The sequence below is a fragment of the Squalius cephalus genome (assembly GCF_949319135.1).
Source record: "Squalius cephalus genome assembly, chromosome: 2".
NCBI classification, from domain to species: domain Eukaryota; kingdom Metazoa; phylum Chordata; class Actinopteri; order Cypriniformes; family Leuciscidae; genus Squalius; species Squalius cephalus.
Window position 1 is genome coordinate 52,990,453 of NC_137123.1, and position 24,458 is coordinate 53,014,910.

General features: G+C 39.7%; 1 protein-coding gene across 1 annotated transcript in view; it reads right to left on the bottom strand.

Annotated features, from left to right (window-relative positions):
- Window positions 1-23,986, bottom strand: part of pcdh7a (protocadherin 7a) — a 34,229-nt gene extending 10,243 nt beyond the window's left edge. Inside the window, exons 1-2 of the mRNA XM_079853994.1 lie at window positions 20,520-23,986; window positions 19,094-19,810 (exon numbers count right to left, since the gene is read on the bottom strand). Coding sequence (XP_079710120.1) covers window positions 19,094-19,810; window positions 20,520-23,081 — 3,279 coding nt within the window. The 5' untranslated portion in view covers window positions 23,082-23,986. The remainder of the gene's footprint in view (window positions 1-19,093; window positions 19,811-20,519) is intronic.
- Between the last annotated feature and the right edge of the window lie 472 nt (window positions 23,987-24,458).

Sequence of the window (24,458 nt, forward strand, 5' to 3'; positions counted from 1 at the left end):
TATTCACGATTAGTGTGTACAAACTGCCCTGTTAACGATTCCGCTTATTCCGTAAATGATTAATTAGCATTTTGGTCAGATTTATAATTTTTCTCTATTATTAATATTCTGCTCAAGTCTATTCTGTTCCCAATTTGTAGAAAAGTCACAAATGTATTCTCTCTACAATCTCTATCCTAGAAACCAAAAGTTATCAACAATATCCAACGCTATCTCACGACCAATTCGTACGAATTCGTGCGAGTGATAAAAAAGTGGCTAATTCGTACGAATTCGTACGACCTCACTCGTACGAATTTGTACGATTTGTCTAAACCCACGTGATGGGTAGGTTTAGGGGCGGGGTCAGGGGTAGGTCATTCGTATGAATTCATACGAATTTGGCAATTCGTAAAATATGTACGATTTAGCAAAAATCTTACGAATTCGTACGAATTAGCCACCTCGTAGAATTCGTACGAATTGCCGTGAGATCAGGCTGCAATATCTCAGAATGTGCTCAGATTTGCCCAGTTCAAAGTCTCTAATCAAAAACCAAGGATTTCAATGCGAACTCAAGCATTTCTAATCAAACTCTTAAAAGATTGAGACCTCCAAGGGATAGTTCAACCAAAAAATAAATATCGGTAATACTCAAAGAGAACCAATGATATGATGCATGTTTACTCTTTGTGTTTTGTTCAGTGGTGTTTCTGAAAGAATTGTATTTAGTGAATGAATCATTCTCGTTCACTTACATGTACTGACTCACTTTATTCAAAGAAGACTCTCCTTTATGAATCACATGACCGCTTTACCTCCCCTCAAAGACTGACTACTGAATGAGCCAATGGCATTCAAGTGTGGGTTAGGAGCATATTATTGGAAATATGTCCAGCGATTGTCCCTAAAATGTTAATTGTGTTTGAAGATAACATACCATCTACACTAAACCCTTCCCTGAACTTATCTGACCGTGCACAAAAGTAAACATGAAATAATAAGAAATGCATCCGCTGAAGCAACCATGCCATTTTTGTCTCTACATTGGGCTCTTTTTTTGGGACTCTTGCTTCAAGAACTCGGACCTGAGTGTCTGCTTTGCTGTATCAGGTGAGCTATCAAGCAAGTATCAGAAAAGCCATAGATATGGAGATGAGATATTAGTTTACAAAACCTTGAACCATGATAAATGTGTTTGGAGGTCATAACATAGTATTGTGCAAGGAACAAAAACATTCCTAATTTTATGAAGAAAGTCATATGGCTTTAGAACAACAAGATGTTGAGAAATTGTTTTTGTTTTTTACAGAATTTTCTTTTGTCCTGATCTATGAAAGAGCAACCTCTGAGCATTAAAGTTTTATGAAATAGCAGTATCTGCCCAAAAGCCAGCAATACACCAAGCATTTACAAATGTGAGACTTAAAGGCGTTAAAGGAGGATGTAAAATTGCACACACACTGAGAGACACTTTGTCGTTGTGTGTTTGCTTTAGTTTAGTATTCACTCATATGCTTGTCCCGTGGAAAACAATTTCACCCGCGTGTGTGTAACAGCAGCAAACACTGACAGTTATTAATACAAGCAGGTGGCAAACTGACAAGCGTAAGTTTGTGTAGGACTGAGATAGACGGACAGACACACACATCATTTACAATTTCCTGTACGTCTCCTGCTCAATGACATGAGAAGGATAAGCGAGTGTGTGCGCAGGACTCCCGTTTCTGCGGCGGAATAAAGGTCACAGAGATGCGTATGTGTTCTGCAATAGCGTGACAGATACTCCCGATGATCATCCTGCACCACGGCTCGCTCTAACTGCAGCATTTTACACTCACGCTCCCCTCTCACTCACTCATTCTTTCTGCTCTCTTCCTTTTCCCTTGTTTCTCCTCTTTATCCATAACTCTCATCCCTTTTTCTTCCCGCAATTCCCTTGCTGTTTGAACCTCTTTGGTTCATTCAGCCCACCTTGAATTGTCTCATCTCTCTCTGTATATCTCTCATCCTCTCTCTCTTTCTCTTTCTTCCTCTCTTTCGGCTCCAGGTGATTTACAGGGCTGCTCAGCAGTATCTGAGTATCAGCAGTGTGAGTCTGTGTGAGGAATAATAATCACCATGCAGTGAAAGAGGCACTGCAGAGAGAGAGAGAGAGAGAGAGAGAGAGAGAGAGAGAGACAAGGAGGGAGAGAGAGAGAGAGAGAGAAAGAGAGAGGTGGAGAGTGTCGTGAGAAGAGCAGAGAGCAAACAGAGGTAAGAAGTGGTTGCGCTATACACGCACACAAACACACGGAGATATACAAGCGTGGATTAGCGCACATTAACTGTTGCAGAGGGGTCATTGACTGACTGCAACACAAAGTCAAAGAGGAAGACGGGCACTAGTGCCGCTCAGTGGCTGAAATTAAGCACTGTCAATTTCTCAAGCATGCTGTGAATGGAATGACATCAGTTTTTTTCCTACACGTTCTTTAATTGTGGGTAATTATAGCCCATATACATACTGTACATATACATATACATAGGTCTGCTATATATTTTGATTCGTATAAGTTTTATACCTTTTAAAATCTTATTTTTGACATTTTTATTGACAGAGTGGACAAGAAATGATGAGGAGAAGAGGATAGGGACTGAGAAATTACATGAGCAGAATTCAAAATCTTGGATCCTTTTGGCTGACTATTAATTTCAAAATTCAAAATCTGCCATGATGTCAGCAAATATTGGCATACTCACTTAGTCTTTCATAAGGGGCATTCACACTGACAGCGATTTACAAATTATTTGTAATCATTTAAAAGTCGACCAATATCTAAATAATAATAATATACGCATAATGTTGTTGTTTATTTGAAAATTGAATTATTATTATAAAGGATAAAACAGCCCTAGTGAAAAATAAATATACCAAAACTTTAATTTTTGAATGCTAAATATACATTTACATATGTATATACTTTATATAAATACCCTGCAATTGTAGTTTTGGTATACTAATTGGTATACTTCGAGTCTGCTAAATTGGAACAACTAGTTTTTTTTCTTAATGCACTTTAGTTATCCATAAATAGTGTTGAGGTCCAAATAAAGATATATATATATTTATTTGATTGTGCTAAAATGGAACTAGTGCAAGTATACTTTAGGTGCACTTTAAATATCTTGCATTTAAAGACTGATATTATACAGAGATCATACTTTTACTTAAACACATTTTCTGGTTAATATTAAGGAAGATGCATTGTGCAATAAAGAAGTCATCCACATAAAGTTTATATACTATATTTTAATATTTCTATCAGTAAGTATCAAGCGATATGCCAGTAAATATGTTAATGCTTTGTAGTATACTTAATGAAATAAATGTATTTAAAATTTTGGTATAGGTTTTTTTTTTTTCACTAGTAGCCTACAAAAGTTTGGGTCAGTAAGATGTTTTTTTATAGAAAGTAATACTTTTATTCAGCAAGAAAGCATTACATTGATCAAAGGTGAAAAAAAAAAAAAAAACATTTATAGAAGATTTCTATTTCTTTTGAACTTTCTATTCAATAAAGAATCCTGAAAACAAATCATGGTTTCTACAAAATATTAAATATTGGAATCATTTCAAACACTGAAGACTGGAGTTATAATGCTTAAAATTCAGCTTTGACATCACATGAATAAATTACATTTTAAATATTTCACAATATAACTGTTTTGACTATATTTAATCAAATAAATGCAGACTTCTTTCAAGTGCTTTAATTAGTGATACATAATAATATTCATATTCCTTGACCTTGCAGTGAGTTTTCATTATTATAATTCGTTTAATGAAGTCAGACACCTGACTCCAGTCAAAGTGCCACAGCTGAGTCAAAGTCAAACAAGTGTAAGCACATAATTCCTAGAGGAACCAAAGAGCATCGTCTGAAGCAAAGCTGTTTAACCAACCACACAGCGTTTGGGACGGATTAAGCTCCTGAGGGGAGGGCAAACTAATCCATACGTGATTGAGCTTTGACTGAATAAAATATAATGATTAGGTGCATGTCTGACAGACGTCTCTGTGTCTCCCTGGTTTGTTTCTCTGAAAACAAGGCTTACTTAATGAGGGTGTCCCGATGTTAGCAAGCACTGTATGAATGTGGAGGTGATATTTATGGCTTTCCCCTCATCATCGTCTCAGACTTCCACATAAAAGTCTCCATTGTGCTTTACGCAGTAAACAGGATGCTTCAGCTAAATATGTGTGTGCGTGTTGTGAATTTCACATGTGTGTCTGGGTATATATGGTGAGACACTGAATTTTAATGAATACCCACTTGTGACGAAAAGATACACCCACACACACATGCACACACACCGTCCCCTATTGTCCATTTTATACTGACCAGCAACCAAACAATGCAGTTCTGTTACAGACACAGAAAAACACACAATGAAGTGAATAAGGATGTCTTACAATGTGTGTATAATGAGCTGTATAAGTATGTCCCGTGCCGGGTGAGTTATTTTCACAAGAAGATGAGCTCATGCTATATACAACATTTTTAATCTGTTATGCTACATGCAGTTTTGCCATATAACAAATGCACACACAATTTCCTGTCAGAAACCACTGTCACTGAGATGACACGTGACGAGATGATAAATCCGAAATCTTGCGATTTGGACAGTCTCTGAACACGAAACAATAAATTCGCACACACCTACTCAGTGGCCCAGACAGTGAACACACCCCTGTGACACACATAAATTTACACCGAATGTCTCACGACATGCTGTGGTTGCTGTGACAATAACCTCAGTGTGTGTATGCGTGTGACACAGAGGGGTGTTATTAACAGTACACACTACACTCATTCAGTCCGCCCCCCATTCTCAGTTCCTCTCAGACGCAATCGCTCATCTCTGTGAAGCCTTCATCATCTAGGTTCATCTCATGACGTCCACTGTGAGAATAGGCCCTTTCTGTGACCAAGGCATAATTAACATCTAGTGTCAGGAAGTAGCTAACTAAAAGTAGCAACACTGCAAAGTTAAGATCCATTTTTTTTTCAGACTGACAGTATTTCTGCTGTCTTCAAAACTGACTTTTTCCAACAAGTAGTGGTTTAATGTACAAAACACTAAACAAATTGAGGTGTTGGATAAATATCTTCTTTCTCTGTATCTCAAACGGAGAATTTGGGAGACTGATTTTTTATTTTATTTTATAAACTGAACAATTTATTTATATGCACCAGTTCAATAAAACGATTCACATTTGTGTCAATGCAGTATTTTCGTTTGTCATACACAATATTAAATGATAATATTTATAGCAATAATTTCTAAAACAATATTTTGTTAAATGTCTTTGATATAAATTATGTTGTTTTTCTATGGAATGGATTAATTTGTGTCCATGCGCAGATGTCTGAGTGACAATTTTTCATTTTCTAGCCATATATATAATTAGCTTTTAATATTTGTAGTAATATTTTGTAAAAATAAAATAACATTTTGCTAAATGTCACTATTTTTTTTATATAAATTATGTTGTTTTCTAGCTTTATTCATGTAATTTAGTGTAAATAAATCCATCAAAAGCGGAAGCTCATTGTTTTGATAAAAAAAACTACATATTTCAAAAAAGGTATTATAGAGTAGCTAACTACTTTTCCAAAAGCATAACTTGACAAGCTACAGTTTCAAAGCAGTGTTCAGCTCTCCTTTCCCTTTGCAACTGTTTTTTTTCTCTCTCCATCTGTATATTTAGGCTATAACATATTCAGACCTTTAAATGCAAACATTAAATCACTCTGCACTTTAATAAAACCCAATCCAGAGTTATAACGACCAGCATAAACCATCATAAAGACACCTGACAATATAGGCACCTCTCTTTAAAGACCAGGTTGTTGTAAACATCAATTTCATGAGTTCAAATGTTCATCATATCCTTGAGTGTGATGAAGGATTTACTGTCCACAATGAAGGGGCTTGAGTCCACCCCCACCTCCCGGACGTATTTAATTATAAAAATTAAGGCGGAGTCTGGGTGGTGGAGAGATGCCAGAAGAATTATCAGAGGAGTGAGATAAGCAGCTGTGTATATATCCTTCGTGGCATGATTAGCAGAATTAGATGAACATGCTCCTCCTGAACATCCGTTTGGAACTTGATTATTATGTCTCAAGTATCTGTTATATATTGTAAATATATGCAGTTGTCTGTATATTGTATATTTTTCACCATGTTACTGGGAGAGAAAGTAAACAGATAACTTAAAATGATGAGGATAGAATCAATACACGTCAGATTCGAACCCACATTTCTCACACGAAAACCACAGCTCAACGTGTCAAACCACTAGCCTGCAGCTCAAACGAACGTTATGTGGAATATCATACTGTACGCTTTATCAGATCCGAATATAACTGATGGCTCACAGCGCTCCTGAGGGAGAAAGCTGCCATGTTTTCTTATGAAACACCAAAACTGCCACAACCACTGTATTTTAAGGAATGGTGATATAAACGGAGATCAGGTCAGCGATAGTAGCCTGATGGAGACTGAGTCTGATGCTACATAAGGCTAAAAAGGTTAGTATCACTAACCTAAGAAGCTTAGAATAGAAAAGACAGGGCTGCCTCTGGAAATACCCAACACAGGAAAGGGGAAAAAAAATCAATCCATTTAGAAGCAATAAACAATTGTTGCCCACATAATGGGGACAAAATGTCCCCACAAAGATGGCAATATCTGAAATCCTTGTCCTTGTGGGGAAATTTTTTTGGTCCCCATGATGGAAACAGCTTATAATTCATACTAAGTGATGTTTTTTGTTTTTGTTTTTTTAATGTAAAAAGGCAGATGCTTTTCTGTGATGAGTAGGTTTAGGGGTAGGGTTAGTGTAGGGGGATATAATATACAGTTTGTACAGTATAAAAATCATTATGTCTATGGAAAGTCCCCATAAAACATGAAAAGTCCTTTTTAGATACTTAATTGCATGTTAATTGCCATTAAATGAAAATGCATTATAAGTTCAATTCAAATTAAAAGCAATTAACTGAACGTTAGAATGCTTTTTGACCCATAGGGCTAATATTTCATAATTACTTCTATTGTCTTTGAAATATAATTAAAGTGTGATAAATGCACTGACAATCATCATTTAAAGGGGACATATCATGCTAAATCCACTTTTTTAGCCCTTAAATGCATTTTGTTGTATATTTTTAGTGTTTAGAAGTACAGAAAATTTGAAATTAGTCTCTTTAGGTGTTTCGTTGATATCTTTATATTCTGTTTTGGCCTTATTTTTCAACATGTTCCGATTTTTCTATTCTCTATGACGTTTTGTGAACAATTACGTCACAGTATTTGCAGCGGAACTGCCAAATAAGGACATCGACTACCGGCTCAACACTTCGAGCAATCCGCCATTTTTATTTCTCGCTACGATTTTGCAGTCCAAGCTCAAAGATGCAGAACTTACGAGAGGGTAAGTCAAAATGTTCGGTTGTTGGATGTAGTAACCCACACACTTCATTACACCGTCTCCCAGCATCAGAACCTCTTCGAAGTGCCTGGTTGAGTTTTATTTTTAACGGAAATGTAACCATAATTTTTGTGTGCGCGAACGCAAAGCACTTCAAGGATAACTACTTCAGCAACAACAGGGTTTTTCCTGCACTGAACTTGTTTTAGTGCCCGCCAAAGCGATGTTTTTGTCCCGCCGAAGTCTTATTTGATCGGTGAGTAATGTAGATCAACTGCCGCGCTTGTGACAGGGCGCATGTTTAACTGAAAGAACGAGCGGAGAGAGAGACCCGGTTGTGCGCGCGCTCTCTCTCTCTTCCGAGCCAGGCGAAAGTGTAAACAAGACTTCACCGTCTCCAAACTAGGCGCTGTCTTGCTCTCTCTCCCTCGCACATATTAATCAAAATAAATCGACATTGTGGTAAAAGGTCGGAAGACCAAAGTTTCATGTGGAGCATTCGGAGATATTTTTTTCCTGAATTACCGTGTGAATTGTGCTAAATAAGTTGCCTTATCTTTTCTGAAAAGCGTTCCGGGCATTAAGCTGACATAAAACAACACTTTAATAAAACGAAAAAACTATCCAATGATGAAATGTTTTCTGTGTTGACACAAATCTTGGATGTCCAAAAGTTTCTGTGGCGCTAGATAATCGTATCTCTGCTATCAAACTACAAAAATGGCCGAACGGGGTGGAGTTCAACCGAGTGTAACCTCTACAACCTGGAGAGGGGGCGGGGTATGACGTGTCTCATTTGCATTTAAAAAGACCGCACCAAAACGAGTTGCTCTCAGAAAAGGGGTAGAAAAGGGGCCTGTGGAGCTATAATAATGAGGAATTCAGACCCAAGCATTTCCGCTTTATATAGACCACAAATGTATGATTTATATGTAAAAAGGAACGATTTAAAAGCATGATATGTCTCCTTTAAGGTAAACTAAATACTTTGAAGTCTCTTCTATTGATTATAGTAAGTCATATATATAAATACATTTTTAATTACACATTTGTAAAGATGAAGTTGCAATTTAGTACATAAAAGTAGTATCGAATAACAAACTGCAGTCACAATTATAATCAATTAAGTACTTTACATGTGCTTTAGTACGTTAGTCAACACTTCAAAATAAGTGTACTTCTTTAAACCATGACGAAAGATTATAAAACATAATGATTTGAAATGTTCTTTAAAGTAAAACGTTTAATTTGAAGACATTATTGCAAAGTGCACTTTAAAAGTGTGTTAAGATCCATGAAAGTGTACTCCCTTTAAGTTGTTTTTTTTTATTTCATTAATGTAATCTGCAAGTCGTTTTTGAAAAATATACTTTTTACGATTTGAAGTACACTACAAGTGCATATTCAATATAAAAAGTAAACTTCTGTTTCACATGGTTGATCAAGTAAAACAGCTGAGGTTTGAAGTTGAAGTTGAAGTTGACAACCATCAGTTGAAATTCTGAACCAAAACAATTGTACATTTCAAAATTGACTTTGACATTTCCTTGTTTGGTTATTTGATCATATCAATTCATCGGACATTTCCACTTTCTGTGAAATACTGTGAATTTGCCTCTCCTCACAAGCTGTTTCACTCGTCATCACCCACACAAACACACACTGCAACTGTGACATCTCAGCGGGAGTTGTCTGACCGTGTCGTGCGACTGAAGACCCAGCCCCAGCTTGAACGTGTTTATGTGTGTGCATAGACATCAGACACTTTCTTTCTTCCTAGCTGTTTTTCCAGCACAAACGCCTTTAAAATCCCTCCTCTGTTGTGAGAAGCCTGAAGAACTACTGTGTTGTTGATCTTCAAAAAAAGACTTTCCACCTCACGCTATGCTTTTCGCTTAGCAAAGTGCTCGCTCTAAATTACAAAGAGAACGAGGCACTTACGGCCCACATAGTTGACAGTCTAACTTATGTTCAGCGAATCTCCCAACACAAACGCACACACACACACACACACGCACACACACAAACACACACACACACACATCCCTCTCTTCTCATTGCTGCATTTCCAAAACGTCCTTCTCAGGTCTGTCTTCTTAGATGTATTGCCCCTTTTATCCGACCAATTAGGCGTCAGCATTTCATCTCCCAGGAAACGTGTTTGTGGCTTTAATTGGCCATTTGATTTGCATCGCTTTGATTTAATTCTAACCGAGTGAAGAGTTTTATTTTCGCCCAGGCGGCTGTTGTTTCCCCCGGGGCCGGTGCCACGTGTGAGTGTGTGCGGGTTGTGTGCATGGGTGTTTATGGGTGTTGCTGTATGTGTGCGCATCAAAAAGCAGACCGAAAGAGTGTGTCTGTGTGTGAGTGCGATCCAGATTGGGGAGGGTGTCGGATTTAGATCCAGGGTTAGAAAGTGTGTTGCCTCGGTTGCTTTACTTTCAAGCATTTTTAGCATTCTTTGAAGCGTGGTGGGTGTTGTTCTGAACACTGTTACACTTGGGCAGTGTAGGGAAAGCATCAGGCCTTATCTCTGAGGGCTTCCGGTCGACGTGTACAGGCAGGTGTAAGGGATCACACACACACAAACACTAACACACACACACGCGCGCACACACAGAGGAACAGGCCCACAGGCCCTAACTTGCCCACACACTCATTGTGAGACGGAGGGGGGCGGACGACTGTATAGTGTTGTATCCAAGGAGAACGACAAGTAGTTTTTCTTCTACATGAAAAGCGCTTTTGCAACAGGAGCAAAAGGAGCAAAAGATTATATCTATAGTGCTCCTATAGTGTGCCTTAAATATTGTAAAATATACAAATAGCTAAACAAACAAATAAATAAAGAGTAAAGCCTGTGGTTTGAAGCAGAATAATGTCGCAGTAGTATATCTGAACATTTCTAAGACTGTAGTTCACAAACCCTATGACTCCCGGTAATGCTGTACTCAGCCACTATTCTTTCACCCATCATCATGCTGTTCACACATGGATTGTGTACAATGCGGTAAAAGTGAGCAATTAAAAACACAAGCTTATTTGATTTGATTGACATACACCTATACATACATGAACAAACCCTTGGGTGGTCATGTTCATGGTATTATGGAAAGTCAGGAATTAGTGAGCCAATATAATGATCAGGTTCGCAGGCCTAACAATGTGATGAAAGGAAGACAGAAAACCTCATCTCTCTGTTTTTATCTGCTTTACTTCCTGAGCTTTCTTTCAGCAAGAAAAAGTTGAGCCAAGGTAAAATCCCTAATTACAGACTTATAATTAAGTGTGCAAGTCCAAACAGACTAAAACGCTAATTAAAGACTGTGCCCTTTATTCTTTGTTATCCAAACTGATACATTGTGCATATGGAATTTGAACGTGATCTCATTAGTGTTTGAATGTAATGTGCGGTTCTAGCACACAGATAATTTAGACAAAGTAAGGACAGCTTCACTAAAGACAATTTCAGAGACTACAAATCTTTATGAAAATTATAAATATATGTACTTACAATAAATACAATTTATAAGTTTTAACAGATATATTTATTTAATAAAGTTATGTAATGTATAAACCTAATTTGACAAAGCTAATAGCTATATGAAATGAAGACTTTTCAAAAGAATAAATACTTGTTCATATTATTCCTCCAAAACGGCAAATAGTTTTATTTAGTGAGTCATTGAATCATTCATTCAACCGATTCGTTCAAATACGGTGATACATTCAGGAATAAAAACAAATGATTTGCTAAGTCACAATTTGCATAATATCCATCCTGAATAGTATTAAAAATTAGAATTAGTGTGTCCCAAACTGTAGTATGCTGAAATTAAGTAATACCTGGATGGTCTACCATGCACAATCTAACAGCTAATATTGCCCACAACTCATTGCGCTTTGAATGAGGATTCGATTACAACAACAAACACAAATGAAAAGTGTTAAAATCCACAAACATGATGCGAGACCGACAGTAAGGGGTTTGAGTGATTAAGAATCAGTATCTAACCTGATGAAAAAAAAAAATGTATTCAATGTTACCCACATTACACTTCACCTCCAACAACATTGTGAACTTTTATAAAGATACGATCACTCTGGAGTAATTCCAATATAACAATTACCGCGGTATTTATATACATATATTTTTATATATTAAAAATGACAACAAAAAGAAAATAAATAGTGAATTAGAAAGCACAGATAAAGTTAGAAAGCATGAAGCTCGAGGTGTCAGAATATCAGTTAAGTCCGAAACAAGAAGCAACCCATAGCAACGCGTTTTGGCAAAGACATCTTAGATAATCTGACAGCAGATAAAAATAGTAAATAAATGATTTTGAGTGATTCATTACAAAAGTGCACATCAAATATGCTAAACACAGAAGCTTGCACGTATGTGTGTCACACTATAACAGTTCTCCTGCACACACATTTAAGCTTCTTCTTTTTCTTTGAATGGCAGCTGGCAAACCCAACTTCAGCTTCTTATCAGATTTTCTGTCCAATCAAATGCTCTCTAGAATTTGAAGTGTCCCGCCCCCTGCATTATATATAGATGCTGAAGCTGGCTAAAATTGGTCATGTGTTCACACATTTGCAGTTTTCTACATAGTGAATGGCACATTGTGCACTATGGGGATAGGGAATGATTCAGACAGTTCAAGCTACAATTCCATTGGGGCAAAGGAAGTCTGGTTTCATGTTAGTGTCACGTGAACTGCCGCAGCTCCGGTCCAGAGACACGATAGCACAGAGCGGATCATATGCGCGAATATGCGAAAACATATCGAACCCATTTGAATTCTACACAGAATGCAATCTTTTAAAGCGATATGGAGGAGATTAGGAGGAAACTGCGGCTTTACCGAGCTCAACTGCTCTGGCCCTGCTGTGATATAAATAAAACACTATTGGCTATTAAAAAAAGGGGAGGAGCTGCTCGATATATCCCGCCCTGTCTTCCTGTTTCAGTGGAAATTACGGCAACACATAATGCTGCGTGTTTCAAGGCACTTCAGTGGGCCTTTAAACTGTGGCAGGATGCACAAAACTAAGTGACAGATTGGTCCCTTAAAGACGCAATTACTGTATGATGAAATAGTAGCCTTTGTCCCAAAGCTTGCCTACTCTTCTGCTACACACTCAAAAAACACACTCATACTTTTAGGGCATAGTATAAGTAGGCAAATTGGGACACAACGATTTTTTTTCGACTGATTCATTCAAAGCCACTAATTGATAAAGCAATGAAAAAGTAACTGCCTTTATTAGTGACTTGAGTTGACATTCAACCAATTCATTTAAAAATGAATTTGTTCAAAATAATAAATTAATAAATACTTGTGGGTAAAAACTTAAAACCGACACATCTGTAATGTTTCATTCATCTTTGCCTGTGTTTCCTTTTAAGTATAAGGACAGTTAAAAGTGTGTAAGCTATATACCCCATGTAAACTGTTCATTGGATATATACTTCCATTAATTTATATATATTTTGATTCACATGCTTCCTACTATTTACTGCATTTTTTAAATGGACAGAGTAAAGAACATTTTGTCAAAACACACAGTATATCTTATTTTATTTAGTAGCCTAATGTTCAAGTTTTGTAAATCACTAACTTTTTCTTTAGAATCTTGAGAGAATCCTGATCTCTATTTAAAGCACAAAAAATTATTTATCTGGAATCATGCAGCTCTAATAGGCTATTTATTATATTGTATTTATTTGTATACAGTAATACTTCTTATAATCTCTCAATCTGTCAAAAATAGCTCATCTTTCTATTCTTGTTTATTTATTTATTTATTACCTATTATATATTTATAAACTTAACTCTTTTTTTTTCTTTCAATTACTCAGGGGTTTAACTATGCATCTCTCTTTCTCTGACAGGCTGTGACAGAAGCAGCCTGGGGTGTTTGAATAAAAGATGAATACTCAGGCTGGTTCATGACACTGGGGTAACCCTGAACTGTAACCGTAGAACCACAGAGCTACAGTCAGACCACAACAAAAGGATCACCCCACAACAACCTTCAGTACTGGGAACAAGGGAATCGGAGAGCCGAGTTAATGCCGGCTCAAATATGAATGCAATTCAGTAAGAGCTGAATAGGAAATGACACTGGGACTCTAAATGCTTGAGCTTTCCCACTCAATGCCAGCAGTGTGCTAAAGACACAATACACAGGGCTAACAAAGAGGTGTGTTATTGTGTGGGGTTGTTTGTTTAATAGCCTGCTCAGGGTGTGTGTATTTAATTGTTTAAGTGTGTGTGTGTGATTTTGTGTGGAATTGATGCCTTTAGAGGGCTGCCAGCACAGGAATATCTCTAATAATAGCCATTAAACATTTGGCCAGATGATATTTTGGCTGCAGAACTAAAGTATGGTGCATCATTGAAAGATGATGAAGAATAATTTTGATTCCAACATTCCATTAGCATCTTTTTACAAAGGATTCCCATTCAGTATTCATCTAGTCAACAAAATTACTGACAAAAATGCTTGTTGACAAAGGTTTTTTTTTTTTTTTTTTTTTTTTTTTTTTCATTAACGAAGGCGAGGTGATTAAATGATTTTATTTAAAACTGTTGATGAAATATGATCGGAGAAAAAAGAAACACTGCAGGATAATAACAATGCACTAGCAATGTTTTTGTAAGAAGGAATTGATTTTAATAATCCAATCATAGTACATTGGGGATTGACCTACTTGAGCTGGAAGAAGTGAATACTGGTTAACTGAACCACTTTGTTTACTCAAATGCATCCTATATGTACAGTATATGAGATTAGTCAGCTAAATCCACAACATAAACATAATATTACAAATTACTTTTGCAAAGACAATGAAGTGACTGCAGTTTTGTCAAAGAAAAAAAAACTAACTAAAATACAAATTAAGTACTGTTCCCAGTCTGGACACAGAAGAAGAAACAGCAAAGAGTCATGGCCTAGATCTTGTGCTAGAAACTGATGCAAGAGGATGGGAACTTTTCATCTCCATGCATACCTTTGCATCTCAGCTTAATGTGTGTGTGTGTGTTTTCTTCGTTCTGTTGCTGCTTGTCTGAGAGTATATGGGTAAGGAATACCCTGAATTCCTGTCGTGTCTCATTTTGAGGTTGAAACAGTCGGGCGAAAAGGACTGAGCATGACAAAGCTCTGACAGCCTTGACTCTCTGGCTCATTTCAGATTTTTTACAATGTGGCAAACAAAGCCTTTGTGTCGGAGATATGAAAAAAAGATATTTTAATAAAATTGTGTTTTCCCAGCATTTATATCCATATGACCTACTTGAATGAAATTTACTATTTTCTTTTACTCTTTAGAATTATTTAAGTCTGAAAAGAAAAACAGCACGAAAGCAGGAGGTAAGCTGATGGTAAGTGTCCATAAGGCTTTATTTAGTATTAAAAATTGCCAAAAATCAACATTAAGTCTCTATTGACCCCGAGTACTTTCCAAATGCACATTTGTGGTTGCTTATTGAATGATTCCTCATTGCATGTTATTAAAAAGAAAAAAATTACTGAAATTAATTTTCATTTAATGCTGACATCACTAAGCAGGCTATTGGCTAATGTTAATCAATAGTCAAATAACTATCTGTGCATTATTGTAGCAAATTTGAATTCAGTCTGACTCCATTCTGATAAAAAAAAAAACATCCCTTTTTAACACCCAATTGATTCTCTTCTACAAGCTGAAAATCTTGTTTCAATTGGAAATATGTCACATTATGGAAATAAAATGGGTTTGCGAGCGAACAGCAATTCATGCTGACTTTAAGGTCTCTGCATGAATAACTTTTCAATAAATCAGAAAGCTTCTCCATATTTGGACCCCTTGGAAATATAACATATGAGATTAAATGTCAGGTACATGTAAACACTATTTACACATCTTCTCTATTCTCAATTATCATTCAGTTTCACTGAAGGAATATATGGATAAACAATGAGTTAACCTTGCACTAATGGTTGTTGTTGTAAAGATATGTGGTGGTCACATGAGAACACCTCCCATCTGGTCATGGCCATCAGTGTTACTAACCTAATGTGTCATCTATAAATTATTAACCTCTCATTTTTCAGTACGTTACACTTGGCCACTAAAAAGCATCCTCTGTCATTTTTATAGCCTTGCGTTTCACAGATGTCCAGCACAATTTTATGGGAAGTACACAGTACTGAGGTTATTTACTGCAAGTGTACTTGCATTTACACTAAATGACTTTTAATCGAGCGGTTGACATTAAATGTGATCAGAGAGACAATCAGAAAACAAAGCAGAAACAGAGAGAATTGAAAATGTTCATGTATCTAGGACTTCTAGTTACCTTATATTGGTCTGCAATTAATATCACTAATTCTAATCACTCCATTCTAAACCCAAATCTGTCCCTAAAAGAAACTGCCATTTTTAGAGGTGAATCAAAACATAATTTAGTGACTTAATTTACCATTTCTCCTTTTAAGGATCTCCCAAAAATTAGATTTTTTTCCCTCTTCAGATTTAGAAGACTTCTTGACATTTCTCATCAATTTTCTCCCAATAACATTGCTAGGTCGAACACACACACATACTTCCACCATCATTCTCAATCTTTTATAACCATTGCAGTGCACGTCCATGTAAAAGCTTTCATAATGCTTTCCCAATGAAAATCAATACAGCCCTGCAAAAGTGAGGTTAGCATTAGCAATCTCCCTTCATTTCTCTCTCTCTCTCTCTCTTGCTTTCTCTCTCCCCATGTGTCTCCCACTGTCTCCTGGACCCTCCATCACTGGTCTCCTCCATTAATTTATAATATCTATCTCTGGAGTCAGCCCTCACTAGCATATGCATGGCCCCTCGTGAGCATGCAAGTGTGAGTGTCAAGTGTATCGGCTATCCATCTGACCTGTTGCCTGATCCCAAGTGTGTGTGTTGAGTTACACAGACTCACCTACTGCCCACCTGCCTGACCGTTAACCCTGCACACCCGAGTGGCACGTCTCCAGGTGTGCGTCGGTGCTAGCAACATTAACAAGCCTAGTATATTGATTGCCACTGTGTCTATTAAAATGATAGGAATGTGGGCCGACATAGGGACAGGATGCAGCCGGTCGATAGGTGTTGGCGTGAGTGGGCGTAAAGGGGAGGGGCTATAGCAAAAGTGCCCATCAGCAAAGAGGGAGTTCGGAGTTTCACTTAGGAAAATGCTGAGTTGTGCATTTATAGAAGATGGGAGAGATGTGCAATAGAGAGAGTGAGACAGATATAGGTCAACAAGATTACCATTTTCATTGGCGTTCAATTTCCGAGAGTGCCATTTATGCATGTGTCCGCACACAGGCCTATTTGCAAATTCAGACAGCGGTAGGGTATTGGCTTCCTATCACGCTATACCGTCCCATCATGGAAGCAACAGCCAAGTGCACGCATACACTCACCGTCTGCACCGGGCTCAAGTTAGGCTAGGTCACAAAGCTCCACGGTAGAGGAGTTAATTACAGTGTGATCAATAATTGATTAAACCGTCAGAAAGAGTCCAACAAACTCACCAGTAAGCATTAACGCTCTCTCACACACACCAAACTCTTGGCCGAGTATGAATGCACATGCAGAAGCACATACTACACAACCGAATTCTCTATTAAGCATTTTCAGAGGAAATAAAAGTCAGCAGATTAAGAGGATTGACTCGGTATTGGATTAACCCACCCACTGCGGTCAGGATCACACCAGCATGGATAGATTGATTAGGTCTTGTGAGGCGCACATTTCCCTAACGACTGCATCAGCTGTTTTTTAGGCTCTGGGTAAAGAGATTTACAATCCGACTGTCAGTCATGCTAAAAAGACCAAAAATGACATGTCATTTAGGACTCAGTATCTTGCGTGTAGACCTCCGCGGATTTGGTTTAAGCTCCCAACACCTGTCAGAAAATGTAATGCGATCCCAGTGTTCAATTTAACCATGTCTCTCTATAGTAAGAGGCCACCCTTTGGTTCGGGCTTGTCCAAAGCACCTGTCAAAGGGTGCACACACAGGTAATCTTTTTTTAATGCTTTCTGTTAAGTGCTAAGCTAGCAGTTTGGATATGCTGCATTAAATATCTGACCTGGATAAAACTGTAAAGATGACAGATTAAGTAAAAAAAAAAGACAACTCCGCAAGCCTGCATGGTTTCTCCCTCAAGCGTTTCACGCTCATCCTGTCAAACACACTGTCCAGTTTCCGCTCAAAGCAGGTAGACACACTGTATATTTCACTCTATATTTAACACTTCCAAAAGTGTCAGAAAAATTAAAGACCATGTAAAGGAGTGTCAAAGACAGAAAAATAAAGAGAGTATGATGGAGAGAAGGATAGAAAGCAAGACAGAAGGAGAGAAAGAGAGAGACTGAGCAAGAGGAAAGAGATCTATGGTGGTGTGAGAGAAAATGGGTTACATTTATCCTCTCTTCGACAGTCTATTTTCAGTAGCTACTCCTGGAAAGGAGAGCAGGCAGTTAGCACCGTATAACCTTAACCACTCCACGCGCAGTAACGCAACAACAGTACAGGATGATTGCAGAAGTTGTTACATTTGTGCTTGTCGTAGTTTTTCTTTTTCTTTTGTATTTGATGAGATATGATTTCGTTAAATTTGCCTCAGAAATACAAATGAACCCCAGGGCCATTGACTAGATATTGGCAAAATATTGTAGCTAAATAGATAGAATCTTGTGTTATCCATCCAGGGAAGCCTGTTCCCTCCTGTAAAATGTAATTGTGACCATACATCACAAAATTATGAAATTTTATTTCTCATAATTTCAATGTCCCAATTGTGACTTTAGATCTCAAATGTGACTTTATATCTCACAAAGTGGCGTTATATAATAATAATAATAATAATTAATTACATTTATATAGCGCTTTTCTCGGCACTCAAAGCGCTTTACATAGATGGGGGAATCTCCTCAACCACCACCAATGTGCAGCATCCACCTGGATGATGCGACGGCAGCCATATTGCGCCAGAACGCTCACCACACACCAGCTTACTGGTGGAGAGGAGACAGTGATAAAGCCAATCAGTATATGGGGATGATTAGGAGGCCATGATGGACAGAGGCCACTGGGCAAATTTGGCCAGGATGCCGGGGTTACACCCTTACTCTTTCGAAAGACATCCTGGGATTTTTAATGACCACAGAGAGTCAGGACCTCGGTTTTACGTCTCATCCGAAGGACGGATACAATTATGCAATATATACAATATATGTAACAATTGGAATCTAACAATGTGGCTTCATTGCTCACAGTTGCAATTTTTGTCTCACAGTGTGACTATATATATCACAGACTTATTTTTTTTTATTTTTTTAAACATTATCTCACAATTTTATTGAGGTGGAAAATGGCTTTCATATATACCAGCTTATTTCTTGGAAAATCTCATATCAATTTACTCAAAGAAAATAATATGGGAATATCCCACAGGACTCACTGAATTCAGGTTAGTTTTGGGATCCAAATCTAGTTCAAGCTTGAGGCTTTTGTCCTGACAAGCCTTGTAACATTTTTTGTACTTGTTAAAGGTGCAGTGGTGAAACTGAGTCATATATCTTTATATTCTTACCTGTTTGCTGTACTTGACAGTTTGGCAGCCATAATCGGAGCACTGGTCTGAGCTGAGTGACATGGCGTCTGCATTACTGGTGCCGTTGCCAGTGAAGGTGTTGGTGGGGGGCAGTTCCTGCACAGCCTGGTGCTTCTTGCCTTCCACGGGTGGTGAGTTGGGTTGAAGATGCACTGCAGGCAAAGGTGAGCTGGACTTGTAGTGGCGGGCCAGATCTGGGCTTGACTGGTGACGTCTCGCGCTTAGCCTTGGACTGCTGGTGTCTCCATTAGCAGCTGCACAATAACGGGCCGCAATCCTCTCACTGGCACTGCTTGCCTCTTCATCATCCTCTTCTTCATCACCTCCCCCACGTCTGCAGCCATTCACCGTCATAATTCCACTGTATAAAGAACGCTCAGATTTGGCAGTACCATTATTACGCTTGTCTCTGCGTGGTTTGCGCCCACGTTCATTTTGGGAGGCCTGGGCTTGTAGAGGGGGAGGCTGTGGACTGAAAAAGTCCTCTTCTGGCTCTTTCTTGCCAGCCTCATAGCCGTTCTTACCCTGCACCCCACACTGTCGTGCTGTCACAACCAGAAAGATCACCAGAATAACGATGATAGCACCAACCAGGACACCAATAGCAAGTTGTTGGTGTTGTTTACCCAGAGCTCTCTCGCTGTCTGGGTCACCTGCAATATCCATATAGAGGGGGATTGCAAGGCTGCGGGCCACCTGAGTGAAAGAGAGACAGACATACAGAGGGAGAGAGAGAGAGAGAGAGAGAGAGAGAGAGAGAGCAAAAATGGAAAGTCATAAATGGTGTGTCTGCCCTTTGATAACTGCATCCTCATTTTACATCTATGTCTGCTGAACCATACACGCACACATACACATTCATCCCCACTGCAAGGCCCAGACTTCTCAATTATCATGTCAAGGCTTGGATATTCAATCATAGTTATTCTGCGCAGGCAAGTGTGACTGTGTGTGTGTGTGTGTGTGTGTGTTAGCGTGTTTGTGTAACTTTCATCTTTCTATTTGTGTGTGTTTCCTTCTATCCAATATCCAATGTGGGTCAACAGCAATTTGATGCATGAATATTTATAAACAGCAATATATATATATATATATATATATTTTAAATGTGCTATTTCGTACTAGGATTTCCTAGTTGTGCAAAGTTATCAGTAAGTTTCTGACTGCAATTCACTTCTCTGCTCCATCCTCTCATGTGAAATAAAATTATTCATTTCAATTAAATCTGAACCCCCCCCCCCCCCCCCCATCTCTTAAATTTAAATCTAAAACTTTAATTATTCTTATTTGGTTCTGTTCTACACTGGCTCTTTGTTCAACAGCACAAACAGTTATTGTTTCTCTATATTGAATTACACTTTGTTTGAGTTTATTTGAACAGCATGCTGCAACTGATGTGTCTCACCTGTGCATCCACCAGCGTAGCATTGGCCAAGCTCTCATTGATGAAGACATGCACCAGTGCTGTGGCACAAAGGGAAGGCATGCCACTGTCATTGACCCGGACCACCAAGCGGTGCAGACCCCTGTGTCTTTTCTCCAGGGGCTCTGCCAAGGTTATGACCCCACTACTAGAGCCAATCTCAAACAGACGAAAAGGGTTTCCGCCTACCAGAGCATAGCGGACATCGGCATTAGACCCTGTATCACCATCAGAGGCTGTGACTGTGCGGACTACAGTCCGGGCCCCGCTAGCGGGTGGCAGGAGGGTGTATGAATCATTAGCGGGTGATGTGATGGATGGCGCGTTGTCATTTTCATCAGTGACAAACAGGGAGACCGTGGCGGTGGCAGACCGTGGCGGTTCTCCGCCATCAACAGCACGCACGCGGAATGAGTATGCGCTACGTCGTTCGCGGTCAAAGGATGCAGAGGAGAAAATGGTTCCAGTGTTATTTTCAATGGAGAAAACTTCTTGCTTCCCCTCCTCTCCACCCTCCTCTTCATCGTGCTCAACAAAAAGACTCAACTCTGCATTCTCGCCTTCATCTGCATCGGTAACAGTCACCATGCCGACGGGGCTATTGGTGAGCAGGTTCTCTTTGACATAGAATGTGAAGACTTCCTGGACAAATTTGGGGGCATTGTCGTTTCTGTCTGTGACTTGGACTACGACGGTAGCAGAACTCTGCAGAGACGGGGTGCCCTTATCTCGAGCTATCACACGAAACTCATAGCGTTCCCTCTGCTCTCTATCTAGTGTCCCAGTGGCACGAATATCACCGTTATCAGCATCAATGTAAAAAGCTCCATTAACAGATGGATCCAGTGAGTAGGCAATTTCTGCATTCTTGCCACTGTCTGCATCAGCCGCCACAACAGTGACCACTCTTTCTCCTGGGGCATTATTCTCTGCAAAATGCACTTCCACTAAGCTTTGGGCAAAAGTGGGAGCGTGGTCATTTATGTCCACCACTCGCACCAGAAGGGAACTATTACTAGAGAGGCTTGGGCTACCGGAGTCCACCGCCACGATAGTGACACTATACTCACGAGTAGCTTCATAATCCAAAAGTGCTGAGGTGTGGAGAAAATATTTCTTTTTGTTTCGTTCAAAGGCATCATCCGTGGCTGGTGGAGGTGCTAGAGCTGTCTCACCAGCCGGTTTCAATGTGAATGGAACATCCCCAACCACAGTGCAGGTAACCGCACCATTCTCTCCCTGGTCACGGTCCGACACCTGCACTAACGCCACTGGTGTGTCCACCAACACGTTCTCTGGAACCATTGCAGCGCCATCCCGAACGAGAATTCGTCCAATTTTTCTAATTTCGACTATGGGTACATTGTCATTTTCATCCCTTACATTGAGAACGACTGTAGTGCGGTCAGTGCGGGGTGGTTGGCCACGGTCACGGGCTGTGATGGTGAAACGTAGCTGTGAAACTTCCTCACGGTCTATTCGATGTAGAACACTCAGCCAACCTGATGCCTCATCCAACCTCAGGAGGCGCCGCACTGATTCCGTCGCTGCTCCAAACACATACTCAACTTGCCCGTTCACGCCGACGTCACGATCTGTGGCACGCACCTGCAGGACAGGTGTGCCAGGTGGGGCGTTTTCTGCCATTTCAGCTTCATACACTGCTCTCTCAAAGCGTGGACTGTTGTCGTTGATGTCTGTGATGGACACGCGTAACAGAGCTTGAGAGGAGCGCGACGGGTTGCCGCCATCACGAACGCGTAGCACGAGTTCATAAGAATCCCGCGCTTCACGGTCCAGAGGCCCTTTCACAATCAGCTGAGGCTGTTTCTGTCCTTCAGGTGTGTCGGCAACTTGCAGTTCAAACACGCTGCTCCTGCTGGCAGGCCCTGACCCTGTTTCTGGCCCTCTCCTACGGTCACCACCGTTCCCATTTGTTGGGCCATTCGCAGGTCGGCGCAAAGATGACCCCCCATCTCTACTGTCCTGGATAAGTTCATAGCGATCAATGCCATTGCGACCAAAATCACGATCTGTGGCTGTAGGAAGGAGATAGAGAGTGCCGATTGGGCGATTCTCCTCAACAGATAGTGTGAGTACTGGTGAAGGGAAAGAGGGGGTGTTGTCATTGATGTCTGTGACTACAATACGGCCATCAAACAGATCCACCCAACTCTGCAGGGGACCTATGACTGACACCTCAAAGTTCAAAAAGCACTCATTCTCGTCAAATATCATCTGACACTGCGGCAGCTTCTCTCTGTCAATCCTCCTGGTGCCTGTAGTAAGCTCTCCGGTGACGTTGTCAATTTTGAAGTATTCAGAGCCAGATTCCAAAGCAAAAGTGACATCACCAGTCCCAATCCCAGAGGTGGACAGCCCCAGGTCTGAAGCCACGTTCCCAATGTGCACATCGGCCTGCCCCTCTTCCGCCACGCGGTAGCGCAGCACTGAATTGGCGCTCGGGAGCTGAGTCAGCAGCTGCAGGATAAGCACGAGGTAGCAGCGCGCGGAGTGCACTGCGCCAACGCTCCTGCTCCCCATGACTCTCTCTCTCTCTCTCTCTTTCACTCTCTATCTGCAGTTTCCTCCGGTCCAAGACAGACTCGCCACCGAATAATTTCTATAAACGCTTCCTTTGGCAAAATCTTATTTTCTCCGACAGTCTTTTAGTTCCCCAGTCACGTTTTCAACACGATACAATAACACATCCACTTTGTGAAGACATCGGCATTGGCGATAAGTCTTTACAGCTCTTTTACGGACAAGAATGTTCCTTTGTGTCTTTTAGGAGTAAGCGAGAGTCAAATTTGAGCAGTTTAAATGACTTTGTCCGGCTCATTGAGATGCTGCGGAGCGCGGGTTCCTCTCGCGCTTTCACTGTTTTAAACTGCAATGCAGTAGAACACAAAAGAGATCTGTCTGTGAATTCAGCTCTCACATTCGCATCCCAGAGCTTTCGTTACTGGCTGGGAAGAAGCCAAAGTGCCTTTTAAAGTCTTTCCCTGAAATTATATATTCTCTTACCTTAAAATACAGCGGGAGGAAAATTGGAAATCTTTTCCCGCAGTCTTACGCGCGCGTGCCAAGCTCTTATAGATTCCTTTACGGTGAACTTGACAAAGATAAAAGCTTTTCAGTTCGACTTCTCAGAGCACGTAAATTAGCCACTTATGGAAAGCTGGAGAGCAGAATAGAGAAGTAGCAACAAAAGCCTTTAGTAATTCCTCCGGAGTCCGTGGTGGATGTGTGTGAAGTGTTTGAGGAAAAAGTCCCGCATTCTCCTCCTCCCCTCACCTGCACGTTCTACTGCACTGCATGTGAACGTCCCTCAAATGATGCTGCAGTCTCTCCCTCACTCTCTCTCAACCTCTCCCTCTCTCTTCCCTCCGTTCACTGCAACACTTCCCTCGCTACGTAACTCGACCGTTCAGATGAAACGGGAGACCGAGAGTGTCTCGAAGGAGCTCGCGCTTTCCTTTTAACCAGTATAAACGCGCAAATACAGGGGGTGTGTTTGCATACGACCACAAAACAAAATACCTCAGAAGCGAAAAATACACTGATATAACTAGATAAGTCCAGCGAAGCACTTAATTTTCTCAAAACAGAACAACTAATTAAATCAAATAGTTTTCACAGCACTGTCCTAAATGTGAACGGACATTTAAAATTAAGCATCTGTGTCCGTTTAATTTGTTAAATGTGCATCAACACAGCAAAAGCAGTACTTGTTGACACTGAATGTATTTTTTCCACAAAAAAAACATTTTAAATAAATAAATATTTATTTGAAAAAAATTATAAAAATAAGTAAAAGTAGTAAATTCAAAGCTATAAAAATGCATAGCATTAAAAAATATTAAAGAGGTGTAGCCTATGCATGTATGATACAAACAAAAATAAATAAAGCAACCGTAA